Source organism: Syngnathus typhle, linkage group LG9, assembly GCF_033458585.1.
Source record: "Syngnathus typhle isolate RoL2023-S1 ecotype Sweden linkage group LG9, RoL_Styp_1.0, whole genome shotgun sequence".
NCBI classification, from domain to species: Eukaryota; Metazoa; Chordata; class Actinopteri; order Syngnathiformes; family Syngnathidae; genus Syngnathus; species Syngnathus typhle.
Window position 1 is genome coordinate 5,603,473 of NC_083746.1, and position 16,020 is coordinate 5,619,492.

Below are 16,020 nucleotides of genomic sequence, written 5' to 3' on the forward strand. Positions count from 1 at the left end.
CAACAATGCATCGGAGTTCAAAATGTTTTTGTAACCTGCAGCTGCAGTGTTTCCCTGTTTTTACTTTTTTGCAGGAGACCGTCATTCTATTTGGCTGTGTGCATAAACATTAATAGTGCAAATATCAATGCCGTGCTGATTTTTTTTAAGACGATTAAGTATTAAAACACTGTACAACGCCATATTGGACATTTTTGGTCATTTCCTGTAATCCCTAAAATCAGATGCTTGTGGTATTTGCACTATTAATACTTATCCACACGGCCTAATAGAATGGAGGATAAATAAAAAAATTTAGAGGCGTGCATTGGCACGCAGGGGGGCAGTCATGCAAATGAGCCACCGCTCTGTGTGTGAAATAAAATAACCCAAGGATCAAAAATGACATTGCAGCCAACAGATGGTATTTGGAGGTCTGTCCTGGCTGATACACACTTTTTCACTTTTTACAGCCCACCAAAATGAGCTGCTGCTCTGTGTGACATGCTTTGATTAAAATAACCCAAAGATCAAGAAATACAGCACTTTGTTGAACCTCTTCTTATAAGAAATCCACATGAAATTCATGTGCACAGCTTTAAAGCAAACACAATCATGAAGACTGGATAGAAATTGAGCAACGCAAGTGTTTACGTGACCCTGATCCAGTTACCTTCTCCAAAAGTTTTTTTTTTTTAATTAACAATTTCTCTCCGCATTTATTGAGGTTGATTTCTTGTTTCATGGTCAATATTCATGTCAACTATTGTGTGCGGTCTTCTGTATTTTGAAAGTCTTTGTTGGTTTGTTTTCGCATGTTGGCATTTTGGAAACAAGGATGTCAAGGAGAGAAAGGTTAACTTGAACGGTTGACCTACTTACTCCATGTTTGTCGGACTAATATGGACAAACTTTGTTCATATTAGCGTCGTACATATAATTTTGCATAACAGGGCTGCACAATTGATCTAAGATAACAATCACAGGTGATTTAGAGTTTCCCAGGGTTTTGATGTTTGATTATTCTTTATCCTTGAAAGGATAAAATCAAAAAGGAGAATACCTCTGCATTTTCTACTTCCTGTTCCAATACTTTCGTCCACGTAGGGCACTGGCAGGGAGTGCTATAGGCAAGGTTATTTGCATAGCACATTTCAATTTCAAAGGCAACTCTGTGTGCTTTACGCAAATGAAATAAAAGAGCAAAATAAGAAAAATGAAATTAAATATTTAAAATAACGATACATAATTAACTCGCGTACATTGCATGGGAAATAAATTAAAACTATGGAATGGGGGGAAAATTTCAATAAAGACTATTATTATAAAATATGAATAAACTTTTGGCACAATGAGAATAAAAGTTCAATCATGAAAGAACAAGTATCTACATTCTTTGGTTAAGCAAAGCTTGCGTTGTATTCCAGAAAATTGAAACTCAACGTCTGACCGAGAAAACAGCACTGAATTACCGCTGAACATGAAAAGACTTATACACGCTATATTTATCTGTATTTTTAGTGATACAACAAATCATCATTCATCTCAAGAGGCTCTTCATGGAGATTGCTGTGTTGGTTCCACAAAAGAGTCTATATAAAAATATTATGAAAACTCCTTTTTGATCATTCCTAAAAAAGGTCACCAACAAAACAAATCGTAGCTTATCATAGTCGGCAGCCACGTTTTGTTGTTTACGCTTGGCTGCAAGGCTTTGAAGTCAGCCCGTACAAGCGTAGGAGCCTGAAATGCAGCATGCATCGGCAGTTGATTCTTAATTCCTGCGCTGTATCAAGTCTAATAAATACCACTTCAACATGTTTAGTTTGCACTCGGGGCTCTCTTGGCCAGCCTAGTCAAGTCAATAGCTCTTTCTTTGTTTATATTCTTTACACATACTAGTGACGTCTCCAGGGCCTAAACCATTTAGTGATTGGTGGACTCGTATTAGCACTTTAAGATGTATCGTTTAACTAACTGAAAGTCAGTGAGTCGACTTAAAAAGGGGAGTCCACACAGCATGGTGACTTCTGTTTCACGCATTTAAGGACTATCATCCGACTTCAAGAACGGTATTGCGTTCGAACTTCGAACTATATTGAAGTCACCGAGTGGACATTTGTGTGGATCAAAGACCTCTCAGCTGCACCATTCCAATCTGCAGACATGGTGGTATGCCAAACATGGCTCAAATGAAGGCGATTTGCCTGCAAAGCTGCTCTTCAGCCTCGGGGATAACGGAAAATCCTCTGAGGCTGACCCCCACATTTTCTTCAAATCTTGTAAGCAAGTCAAATCTATAACACAAGCATAAATGTACGTACGACTCCAAATGCTGCAGAATTCACGATACTGGCTTTTATACCTGCAGTTGCTTTTGGAAAAAGCTTTTCTTTTTTTTTTACTGAAGTTTGATGACTGCATTCAGGATCGGGCCAAATGAAGCTTCATTAAAAAAAAGAAAATCAGTGAGTTAGCGTCTCTGAGAGAAATACAGTTGCCTTTTTGGTTTACAGCAAACAACGTGACTGACAAAAGTCGTTGCGTTAGATATGTTCCGACAAAATATGCTACTACTATCAAAACATTTGTTTTAATGGATTCAAAATAGATATTTGTTAAAATTTCAGCATTTTCAAAGGTTGTTTCAATCCAAAACATTTTAACATTTCAAGTTACATTTGAACGTCTTGATAGGAGCATCACAATTGTTGCATCCAGTAATCTTATGAGCTGCAGTTTTCCGTTGTTTCTGTTTGAATTTCTTGTTTGAATTGCCTCCCAGTGCTACTGTTTTGATATGAATGTGGCTCCCACCCTCTTTAATATCTTGCTTGAGGATATTCCCAAGGTTCTAAACAGGGTTGAGGTCAAGGGAGGAATGAAGGGGGGGCTACAACATGAGCATCTTTCCTTTTATGTCCACAGCGACCAAAGATGCTATTCTTTACAGCGTGAGATTATTCTCTGATGATTGTTGTGCAAGGGTTGATGGTGTTTTTGGGTGCAAGATTACTTCAAATCGAGTGTTCCAAATGCTCAACTGTAAAGAACTCAGAGGAAAAAAAACATCTCTTATATTTCTGTCAGTGCCTCGAGATTAAAAACAAACAAAAACAACAATTTGAACCATCAAAATATGGCCTCGCTTCGATTGCACCTGAGCAATTCTCTCATCCATTCTACTTCCGAGTCCATGGATAGTTTCCTGCCTGTATCTCATTTGAGGATGGAAGAATTGCCTTCCTGAGAATTGCTGCACTGTTATTTATATTTCTTTTAGGGATGAGCCACAGATTCTCGATTGGACTGAGATGAGCGGCTGATGGAGCCGTACGTTTTGCTCCTTTCATAGCCCTAGCAGAAATTGTATCTTTTGCGGTGTTGGATGGTGTGTTGTTGTCCAGACATCAACCGTTTAAAAACTCCATCCATATCCAAGTTTATATTTATATGCGGAAAAATCTTTCTCATCATTGTATATATAAATTGTATTCAAGAAAACTAATCAAACTATTTTTCAAAAACCTATTAATAACTTCCCCAAATAAAAAATAAAAAATGTAGAAATGTAGTTGTGAATCAACGGCAGCTTCCTTCACGATAAAATGTATCAACATTCAATTCCACACAATCAAATAAAATTGTGAACCCGAACTCCCGAGATCTTGTTATGGTAGATGTTGGTTTTGCAATTAACAGAGCCTCGGCTGGCGTCTGCATTTCTGTGCATTCAGCTAATGTTTTTATTTATTTTTTTCATGGCTGCAGCTGTGTGCAGAAATATTCTCGGGCTTTTAAGAGACAACCCACTCATTTCCCTTAATTGTGTAACGCATGAAGAGTTTGTGAGTAGTCAGTCAGTCACAGAGCGTGGATATTCCTCTTGAACGCTCTCGCCACCGCATTGCCCCAAGTGCACGCTTCTCGTTGCCCACATAGAATGAATATTTAAAGGCAAGCTAGCAATCAGATAAACACGCTTCTTTGCCAGATAGAAGGAAGCGTTCCTTTCCACATAGATATTAAGTCTCCAGAAACATATTTTTATTGTATGGAAAAAAAGAAGAAAAGGAAAAATAGAGACGGTCTACAAGCGAGGAGCTGGCTAATCCTGCGGATCAATTTTGTGTCTTAAATGCACAGGTGCGCCCATAAACTTTGCTTCAAGGCATTTTTCAGCGAAGTCCTTTATTGAACCAAGAAAATAACAATAACCTCTAAGTGACCCAAAGATATGCTTTTCCCTTTTCTCTTTTTTTTCCCCTCACTTCTTTGTGCATCGAATTACACAACCCGGGAGACATTCAATGTGAGGAAAACAAACACCGCTTGAATTGGAGACGTTTTAGATCTTCTCATAATGGTTTCAGTCAAGGTTTTATCGGGCATACTTTTCTCTAAAGCACATGAAAATGATCGTTTCTCATAATTACGGCCCCTTAACGTCTCCTTGCAGCATGCTTATATAGGGAAGTATGTTTCTTTTAAATGTGAATGACTTGTGACAGTATACTTTTACAATGTGGCAGATTGCCGCTGCTAAGACTGTCAGTTTACGCATGAGTAAATTCTAATGGTCATTGACTATTTGGGATTGTTACATTTCATGTTGATGCTGTGACTTCAAGTGTTATTTTTGCTCCTTTGTCTTGCTTCATTCAATGATAGAATGAAACCATATATATATATATATATATATATATATAAATAGACACATACATACTATAGCTTTTCTGTTCCTGTCATGCTCTCTTGGATTCTTTTCTTTGGTTTCTTGGTTTCATTCGCTTTGCTGAGCAGCCTTTTGTGTAGCAACTAGATTAAATGGACTATGTTTTTCTCAACCTTTTGTGTGCTTTCAGTCCACATAGGACCTTGTCACTTAATCCATTACCAACAACTGTCTGAACACCATGTTCTGTAAAGTTGTGTATATCTATCCATCCATTTTCTGAACCCTTCATTCTCACAAATGTCGCCGTTGTGCTGGAGGTTATCTCAGCGGTCTCTGAGCAGTAGGCGGGGTACAACCATTTACACTCACAATCACACCTACGGACTATTTGGAGCGCTCAGTCAGCCTACCATGGACTTTTTTGGCTAATGAGAGAAAACCCACGCAGGCACGGGGAGAACATCCCAACTCCGCACAGGAAGGCCGGAGCCGGAATCAAACCCACGACCTCTGCACTTTGAGGCGCTGTGGACTTGTGAATAATTGAGGAAAAATAATTAAGAATGACCGTTGGGTGCAGACGTCTGTCAAAGCTGTACAACTATTGTAAGCCTGCACAGGACGCAGATTACTATCGGGAACTTAATGGATTTGTACGTTTCATATAATCAATACAAAGGCTCCCCTTGGCAGTTAGGAATGATAGCAATCAATTGGCATAATAGAAATAAGAAGAAAAAAACGGAAACGATCCACAGAGTCATGGAATAGGCACAAAATGTACGCTATGCGTCATAGAATCAACGCGACAGCTTTGCACAAAGAAAGCAACCAATTATCCGGCGGAAAAAAAAAAAATGTCTATGATACTTTTGATCGCGCAAAGTATGCGTCACGATGACCACTACATTTGGAAATCGCGAATAACGCTTGAAAGGGTTCTTTACTTGCAAACCACCGGAATCCACAAAATGTCACAACTCTCAAGCTTTGATTATCTGACCTCACTTGTGCTAATCAAAATAACAACGTCGCCATCTCAACGACAACAAGCAAGCATCGGCGTGCACGCGCTCCGTGGGCCCCCCCAACCGCAGCGTCGATAATATCAAAGGACGCAGCAACAGTATCACGTAACACGGCAGCCCCCGGACCCTCACGTGCAACCGATACGAGCCTACTTGATACTTTGCGTGAACTATCAGGCTTCGTTGTTGGGTGACCTCTGCTCGAGCGAGCCAGCTGAGGTATCGGCTGACAATTAGCGACAGAATTCAAGGAAGCACTTCCACGTCAATACAGCTTATTTGAGAAATGCCGCCCATTCAACTGTCGCGACTCATTTATCTCCCAGAGTCGATCCCGCTTCTGACACTGAGCGTTCTGGGAAGCCTGTGGGATATTTGACTGAAGTACCAAAGAGCTTATAAGCGACCGAGTGCGTCTGCCAAAAGAGTTCCAGGATGTTCCGCGCATCTTATGATATTTTTGACAAATTGCAGTGAGGAAGGGAGGTCTGCTGGGGGATAACAAGCTGACGATTAGCAGCAATAAAAACAGATATTGCACGAGTTGAAGCGTATGATTTCACGCTACGTACATATTAATGAGGCTACAAATGAGGAAAAGATGCACTGGTCAATTTTTAAGTCCAACCGCATCCAAGACAAGAAGTGTATCGACCCAACTAACAAGAACGTCACATTGGTTCTCAAACTTTTTAAACACCAAGAATCACGTCAAGAAATCTTTGCTAGCCCAAATGCCACTCAAATATCGATGCAAGTGTGAAATCAATAGGAAGAAAAAAGCTCAACCTGCTGTCTTTTTCCTCATTAAACTCGACAAGTTACTCAATGTGCTAATGTTGATTCATTTTTTTAACAGCTCCTTGTGCGGGCTGATTGTTGGACCAATTAGTCTTCCAAACAAATCATACTCATCAAAAATTAATGCAATTATGAAAAACAGGACATCAAGTGTGTAAATGTGCCACGCATTTCACCATATCCATAAACTTGACCTGGAAGTTTCCTTTCAAGTAAAAATAACTGGCTAATTTGTGCAAAGGATGATAATGCGTGCTGAAAAGAGGGACCGTACAAAAAGACCAATCATGTGTGAATGACGCGGTAGCCTGAGATTTTCACAACAATGACTTTGCTGTGGATATTAAATTAGGCATGCACCCAGTGAAAATTAAATCAGGGATGCATTAAATTAAATTTGAATTATGGATGGCAGTAGATCTGCAGTAACCAGCCTTGTAAAAGTCGCATTTAACCTTTTCAGGTACGAAATCAATAAGACCCTCTCCGAAATTTGTCTGACTTGAATTTATCTTGTTCACATTCCATTACGCCTTCTGTTCTAACGGTTTCATTGTGATGCAAAAGAAAAAAAAGGTGCACTACTTTTGTCCATGTGCCATATGTTACATCTTCACTTCTGGAAAGTAAGATTAACAACGCATTTAATCCATCATATTTCCACGAATAATGACGAGGGATGGGTTTAGTTAATCCTCAACTGCGGAATTGGGTGGGTGTCTTTTGATGTATGAATATGAATAGTATCAAACAATGTTAGCTCTTTTTGGTTATTCTTTTTTTTTTTATAATGGCGCAAAATGTTCAATTAGAAACTTTGCATTATTGCTCAAAGTGGGGCCATCATTTTACTCGCTATTATTCCAGCCCAACTCCGGGATTAGTTAGGGGTGGTTGAAAAAGCTTAAAGCATGACTGCATGCCTTGAGAGGTTCTGAGACTCCAGCGACACCGGCAGCTTCAAATACTTGCTTGCTTCTCATCTGTGGCTTGAAAGTGCTGTTCTTCCAACACCTTGGGTTTTTCTGGCACAAAATCTTGTTCCTGCCTTTTTAAAAATGATTGCTCTTAAATGGTTGTAATAGTTTGATGATTTTTTTTTTTTTAATGTCCAATTTCAAATCCTTTTTACAAGGCATTGTATTTATTCAACGCTTTGTAGCTTCCTTTTCCCCCATTGTGCCTAATTAACACGCAAAGTAAGTCATTTTGCTTTTTTAATGAGGCTCGCACGGGAAAATAATTATCCTACCTGTATGAGATTTGTTTAGCAACAATCTAAACAGATCTGTAACTAATATTTAAACAGATGTTTATTTTAAGAATAATTCTGAACACTGTCATAAACAGTCTGTACGACGGTCCTAGCTCAAAGTGTTTGCTCAAAGTGTTAACTTAAAACATCGTGTCTTGACGACGTTCCGCCCCACTAACAGAAATCAATTTCCACTTTAGCGGACAGTAACGGGAGAAATTATTGATTGACTACATAGTAATAACTCTCTGGCTCCTCGTCAATTACAGTAAAGGTCAGTCCAGTAGGGTGTTAATGATCTGCTCCTCTGTCAGATGCTGATGTATGCACTGCTGCTTTCTTTTAGCTGCATTTTTGTAAAGCCCTCAAAATCGAAGAGACGGCACGGATAGGACGTGACGCATGTCTAACCCTCCGAACCATCTTCCACACCTCGCTGCTCCTTCCTATGTTGTTTTGCAGCCCGGCAACTCTGAGGGCACGCCACCTCTTTGGAGCATTGTAGCGATTCATCACGGCGGTGTCGTGTCAGACGGCATCACGAGTCACATTTGAGAAGCAGCCGGCTGTCAGAAATGAGCGAGTAGCGGTCAGTTCCTTGCCAAATTCGCACTCCTTAGCAGGAGTCATGTTCCTGTCCACACATCAGCGATGGTTCAACATATCACTGATGTCATATCACGTAACATGTGCTGTCACATTGGGAGTATCCATAGATGGACCTTTGGGATTTGCCAGTGACAAGAAAGGTCACCCAAAAAAAAGCCAAGGCAATCTTATTTTTGGTTTGTTTATTCTAGCCACACTATGCAGAATTTCACTTTTTTGTCTCTGCCTTCTTATTTTCAACTCAGGAGAAATAATTGCCGTGTCTTTTCAGAGACATTAAAGCAAGTGAACAGTTCATCAGATGAATTCGAGAAGCCATAATATGTCATTTCCGCGCCATCATTTAAAGCAGTTCTCTGGTGTATTAATTAAATTTGTGCAAAGTGTTTTTTTGTCAAAATATCAAGAACAGAACAGGCAAATGAAACCCTGCTCACCTCAACCTCTACATGCCGAGGCTAATGCTCGGTATAACTTACATTATCATGTTGAAGAGCTCAGAGCCCTGAGTTTAAAAAAGGAAGAAAAAAAAAAAAGATAGTGTGAAACGTGCAGCACACACCAACACCCGTAAGGATCGCATAAATGGAATCAGCAATTTAGTATCAACTCACCAGATCCATGCACAAAAAAAAAAAAAAAAAAAAAAGGCTATGCACATCCAGTCAAATGTCAGGCTTTGTGAAATGTAAACAGAGACCAAGGTAAATGCTTTTAAAAAAAAAATCCACCATTAATGTGACCTTAAACCTGTACAACTCAATGAAAAAGAAAAAAGTCTTTTAGCGAGGGAAGACAAAATGAACAACTTTGATAAAATGGTGGCACAAGTACGCGATGTGACGTTGCTGTGCTTAGAATGAACCAGTCGCATTCAAAATCGGATTAAATGGAAGTCAGAACACCTGCCATCATTTCAAGTTAACCCGAAAGAAATTCCAGCTTTTCTAGAAGTTTTTTTTTTTTCCCTGACAGCTTTGCAGTCACATCTTACGGCACAAACTATGATCTACAGAAAGCTTTCGCAGCATCAGAGGGATTTCAGCTTTCAAAGCTATCAGCAAGAGGAAGGGTACAAAAGAATTTCCAAAACGCAGTGCAAGATAATGGACAAACTACAGTGACATAACCAAAAACCTGATGTCCCTCCAAAATGGATGAAAAGATGAGAATAAAATTGGTCAGGAAGACTGCCAAGAGGCCAACAACAACATTAACTGACAAGTACTGGCAACAATCTCCCGTCTTTTTGTCAGGACAAAAAGGTTGGGTGATGGTGACTTGTCAAACGAGATAGCATTTCGCATTCGTCAAAGTAATATCACAACGGGCGCTCACCAAATTGACTAGCTTTGTTCAAGATCTTTTCCTGAACTCGAGCGAAAAGCAAGCAAGACCTCGATCAACCTGTGGGTTTACTCACTGTTTTAGTTTAACTTAACTCAATGTTGTCAATAAACGTACTTAGTCGATCAATAACTAGATGACGGCTGAAGCAGGATTGCAGATCCTACTCATTTTTTTGTCATTATCACCAACATTCTAAAATTTGAACGATTCCGAGAGAACCGGAATAATGGTCCTGGTTCCACTCGATTCCCGGTTCCCAATGGCCAACCCTTTCTCTTATCCTCCACCGCCATTACTCTTTTAATCTCGCACGTCCCCTGGAATTCACTCAGCAACCTCAGTTGGAGAATCTCTGCCCCGGGTATCATGCAAGAAGCTGCCAATGACAAAATTTCAAATTAGATTACATCGTGGGCGTTGTGTTGGTATTTTTCACAAACACGGAGCTTGTTAGAAATGGTGTGAAGCGTGATTCTACTCGGAGAAAATGACCTTAGGAAAATTGGCAATCCATCCATCATATTATTGCAGATTTTGTATGAAAATATCCTCTATAAATGCAATATGCGGCTACGCCATTTGTCGTCTGGAGGGCCATTGTTCCCTCCAACAGGATGCTTCTACGTATGGAAACTAATGACACCGGGGAATTGTGGGAAACAAGGGATTGTTTTCAGGAAACAAACAAATGCAAATCATCGGATCGTTCCAGACTTGTCTGGCGGAGGCAGACTGGGTGGAACGAGCAAGTCACGTACTGTAATATAAGCATGGATGCACACGTGAAATTGTGGAGTGACCATCTTGTTAAATGTGACAGAAAGAAAGCATCCGCTTTACATAACTTAAGATCATATTATAAGCTGCAGAGGGAGCTGGACAGGAAATGGAAACCAACCATTTTTTGTTTTTTTTTTGTTTGCGAAAGATCAGTTTCATCACAAAGGCGTCCTAAACATGTTGGTTAAAACAATATATTTTAAGAATATAGCTCATGTAGAAGTCCGTTTATGTGTAGGTCTCTTGCATAGAAATTTAATTAAGCATGAACAATGAGCACCTAGGTGGCACTATTGCTCTTTTAAGCCATGGTGACAAACTGCTGGTCACTCAGTGCATCAAGTGGAGATTTTCTTGTTGTTCCTTAGAAACGTTGTCACGCTCCTGCATGAACTCCAGCAAGTCAGTTTCTGTTCCTGCCATGCTTTTCCCCTGTGCTGAATTTAAAAGAAATAAAAAGAGTCGCTTCCATCGACTGGGAAGCAAATCGACTGTGTTCACACCCACAATGACGCAAACGTCCGTTTCTAATTTCTAGTGAGAGTGACTCTCGCCAAGAATGTTTATATCATGGTATTTTAAAGTCATCTTAGCCTCACTAAGTTTTCATGGTCAAAGTTGCAGCCTTTGATGAAAATATACGCTTATATAACTGTGCTGATTGCTCTTTTCCGACTTCCGCCCACACAAATGCATCATTGGAAATAATATTTGTTTGACAACGTTCATTCTTTCCAAAATCTATCCATCTGTTAGGTCAAGGATGAGCTAGAGAGGTGGTTCTCTTCCACAATTTGCTTGCAGCCAATCCAAAAATGTCTCACCCAAATACAGCCCAAAGATGGCATGTCTCAGTGTCTCCACAATCTAAAGTTGTGAGTTTGATCATCAACTCTTGTGTCCATGTCAACGTGTCCTTGGGCAAGTTACTGAACCCCCAGTTGCTCCTGATGCTGCATCATTACGGGAGACATGAGGAAAAAGTATTGAAGCCTTGGAGGTAGAAAAGTGCTATACAAGTGACAGTGAAAGGCCATTTACCATTTTGTTCAGATGGGCTCCAGCACATCCGTGACATAAAGAAGGCTAAGCAGTACAGAAAGTGGATGAATAGCTTTATATGCCTATGCTGTGTTTATGAGTGCTCTTATGTCAGAAATCGATCACCCCAAATCTCATTTCAAAGAAATTGGCCTCAGTTGCCCTATTGCTTTCAAGTGAGTTACGCATTTGCAGGTTGTCCTAAATGCAGCGAAGTCAACTTATCGAAATCACAATAAAAGGTTAAGCCAGTGTCGTTTTTTTTTTTTTTCCCGCGCTCAACAACAGTGCCCCTGCTGGCACTAATATGTATGACGTGAGTGCTTCCAAAATGTAAAGTGCAGAAGATCTAAATCCAGGTCATATTTAATTATTCAGCCAAGATTACATGGAAAAAAACAGGCCAATTAAGACAGACAAAACTGCCTCTTGGCTCATCAGTTCAGCAAGCATCACGGGATCAACTGCAATTGTGCATTTCTTTAGCTTTTTTTTTTTTTTTTACAGAAGAATATTCACACAAAGTGCCACTACCAGCTGACATGACAAGGTCAAGCGAGAAGGTGGTGCTACAGGGTGATGCTATGATGGGACGCTACAATGTGGTGCTTCTTTATTTTGAATGTGTGAGAATGAAATAAGAAAGAAACAAAGAGGTCAAATTAAATGAGGTGAATATTTTTGTTTGAATTATATATTTTTGAAATGGAGATGGATGGATGGATGGATAGATAGATAGATAGATAGATAGATAGATAGATAGATAGATAGATAGATAGATAGATAGATAGATAGATAGATAGATAGATAGATAGATAGATAGATAGATAGATAGATAGATAGATAGATAGATAGATAGATAGATAGATAGATAGATAGATAGATAGATAGATAGATAGATAGATAGATAGATAGATAGATAGATAGATAGATAGATAGATAGATAGATAGATAGATAGATAGATAGATAGATAGATAGATAGATAGATAGATAGATAGATAGATAGATAGATAGATAGATAGATAGATAGATAGATAGATAGATAGATAGATAGATAGATAGATAGATAGATAGATAGATAGATAGATAGATAGATAGATAGATAGATAGATAGATAGATAGATAGATAGATAGATAGATAGATAGATAGATAGATAGATAGATAGATAGATAGATAGATAGATAGATAGATAGATAGATAGATAGATAGATAGATAGATAGATAGATAGATAGATAGATAGATAGATAGATAGATAGATAGATAGATAGATAGATAGATAGATAGATAGATAGATAGATAGATAGATAGATAGATAGATAGATAGATAGATAGATAGATAGATAGATAGATAGATAGATAGATAGATAGATAGATAGATAGATAGATAGATAGATAGATAGATAGATAGATAGATAGATAGATAGATAGATAGATAGATAGATAGATAGATAGATAGATGGTTGAAGTGCGTGACCATGAAGCATTTACAAAGATGTTTGACTCATTATGCATTCACCATTGTTCTCTATTTTAAAACACTTTATCAATAACAACGATTAATTTATTTTTACACCTGAATGTTAAAATGTCCCCTGCCAGATTGAATGTAGAGATGTTTGACCCTGAAATAAATGGATGAATACAGATGAAATGTCTGATTTTTGAACATTCTTAATTTTGGAGTGTTTTGCAGCAAATCTGACAGCGCCACGCGCACGCCATAAATATAATCTTTTTGGACAGAAGTAATAAAGGTTTTATTGTTTTTTGCAGCCATTGTATGGAGAAGCGGAATCATTTTTATAGGGTGTTTTAGGGCTTGTACTTTACTGTGCTGTTTATTTATTGATCCAATTTCTCACACCAAGGTAATGCTTGATTAAAATTTGGCACTGTTTTCTATGATGCATCTGCGCATTCTGTATTAATGGCAAGGAAGTGTTTACCCGGCTCTGTGGGATTCATTACACCTGGACCTATGTGTAAATGAGGAAAAAAAAGTGGCTGCGAAATGAAATTGAGCTTGGGCTCGGCGACGGGGGGAAAAAAAGGACATAGTCATGCAGACGGGATAAATAAAAGCGGGAAACAATGGGGCATTGCCGCGGGAGCATCATTAGCCCGACCAATAACAGTAACCTTCTGCAGGGTTTGTGGCCACTCAGCAGTTCCTCAACATGAGCCCTGCACACATTGACTCTTACATGCAGCCTTAATGACCCCCAACACACACACACAAAGAAACTCCCCCCAGGCCACCTTAACACATGTATTGCAAAGCAACATGCATGGCCGTATTTTGTCTTCCACCTGTTCCCTCCTCCTCATCTTAATCAACATCTCTCCCAGCAAGATTAAAATAACTTATTCATGTGCTCCTTTTTAAAGTTGATCTCCTGCTGCTGCAGCATCAGGCTGCATGCCGGATGATGCTCTCACCACAATGACACTCTATCCCACATCAAAGACCCCCTTTTTTGGAGAATTGGCAATGGGCTGTAACTCACAGGTGAACTCTTCCCTCCCTCCCTCCCTTTTTAAAAGCAGTCAATTACTCACAGTTGTTGGCAGCAGACGCTCCGCGCAAGGCGCAGAAAGTCACGCAGAAGGCAAGCATGTGCGCCAGCCCGGTCATCTTTCCTTGTTCTTCTGTTGTCCTTTCCTCTTTTTTGAAATCTTATTTTATCCTCTGCAAGTTGACGAGCGATTGGCAAGGAAGAGCAGAGAAGCTCCTCATCTTCCTCTGTCTACGGAGAGAAGGAGTGTGACGTTAGAGCGCAAACCGCTCCCACGACGACAGGCTGCGCCCTCCTCCTCCCTCTCCCACCACAACAACGACGGCGATGCGAGGCAGCCAACATCCGCTCTCACTCACTCACTCACTCACTCACTCACCCACTCACTCACTCACTCGGCAGCATCCCTGCATTCCTCTCCTCCCTCCATCCTCCTCCTGCCTCCTCCCACCATGAAACACACCCACCCACCAGGAGGAGGGGGCGATGCCTGGCTGCAGCACATACTTTTTTTGAAGACCCTCATATAGATGGATACTGTAGATAGTTAGTTTAGTACCGCCGTACATATCAGATCAATCATATACCATTTTTGATAGGCACTATATTTCATATGGGACATATATCACGATCAATATCATTAATATCAACCGCAAGAATGCAATACATCCACAAACACAGTATCATAACAGATCATTGTGTGATAAGGTTGAGTGACTGCCCGATAGGTACCACGTTTATCATCGAGATAGCGACCATGGATCAACATTCGATCCTAGTTTATCAATACTGTATCAAATATTTACGGTGGGTACGTTCATGGATTAACACCGAGGATTAATGCACAAGCGTGACATCAGACAACAATCTCTGTACAATATTAAAAAACCCATCCCAACACAGTTTACAAAAAATGAACAGTTCTGCAGGGCATTGAAATGTGATATATGTACTAACATAAACAGAAGCACAATGACTTTGGCTGATAGGCATGGAGTGGCCAATCCGAATCACCGGAAGAAATCCCGGTTGTCTGCTTTATGGACTGCTCGGGGGCCCAGAAGCCAATTCTTATAGCCCACAAGTTCATTTCATAAATGCTTTCATTAAACCTGGCTCTACTGGCACCCATAGCACTGACTGCTATTTATACATTTTGTTCCTAAGGGTGACACTAAAAGTTGAATACACAAAAAAATATATATACACACGTGCGCATGTGTTGGTGTTTCTGTCTTTTTACAACACAAGTTTACCTCGTAGTCTTTGTGGTTGTTTCGTACTGTTTGTCTGTACTCTTTAAATAATTTATAAACAAGATGGTTGGCTGTGAAACAGAAGAAAACCACATTTTCAACACAGCTGGCAAGTTTCTCTGGTCATTTTCATGCTGGTCATGAGTAATTTTCTTTCAGGTACAAAATTAGGTTGCCGGCTGCTTGGTGAAATACAATTTAAGAATGTAATTGACATGTTCATCAATTGTAATTTAAAATTCTTATTCGATAGTTAATCATTTTTTGTTACCTAACAGTGTGCACTTGAACATGGGCACAAAAGGTTAATGTAAAATTGTATAGGCTACCAAATGTGCAATTAATTATTTAAATTGTAGTTTATTAAAAAAAATCCTAATGTAAGATGTTCTAATTTTAGTATTTATAGTATGTATTCATTATTTTGATATTAATCTAATTGTTTCACCTCTGTCCCATGTGTTTCATGTGCATCATGAAATATATCTCTCAATGCTTTTTCCTGTTTTTATGTTTCCCCCCAAAATGTGCTGATGTTGGCATGATCATGATGACCTGTCAAAATGGCATTACCTGTACCTGTTTGAGGAGTTTATAACCCTTTGTGTCGACGTAGTCTGTTTCCCTACTTGGTGCGGCGTCGTCTCAGTTTATGAGAGAATGTGATGAGTGGTTCCTACATTTGCCACAGGGTAAAAAGAAAAAAAAAAAAAAAGACAGCACA

The 16,020-nt window shown here is 39.4% G+C and overlaps 1 protein-coding gene across 1 annotated transcript in view; it reads right to left on the reverse strand.

Moving 5' to 3' along the window:
• LOC133160158 (contactin-associated protein-like 5) overlaps positions 1-14,431 on the reverse strand; it is a 63,586-nt gene extending 49,155 nt beyond the window's left edge. The window contains exon 1 of the mRNA XM_061287769.1: positions 14,084-14,431. Within this exon, the coding sequence (XP_061143753.1) occupies positions 14,084-14,159 (76 nt within the window). The 5' untranslated portion in view covers positions 14,160-14,431. The remainder of the gene's footprint in view (positions 1-14,083) is intronic.
• Positions 14,432-16,020: the final 1,589 nt, after the last annotated feature.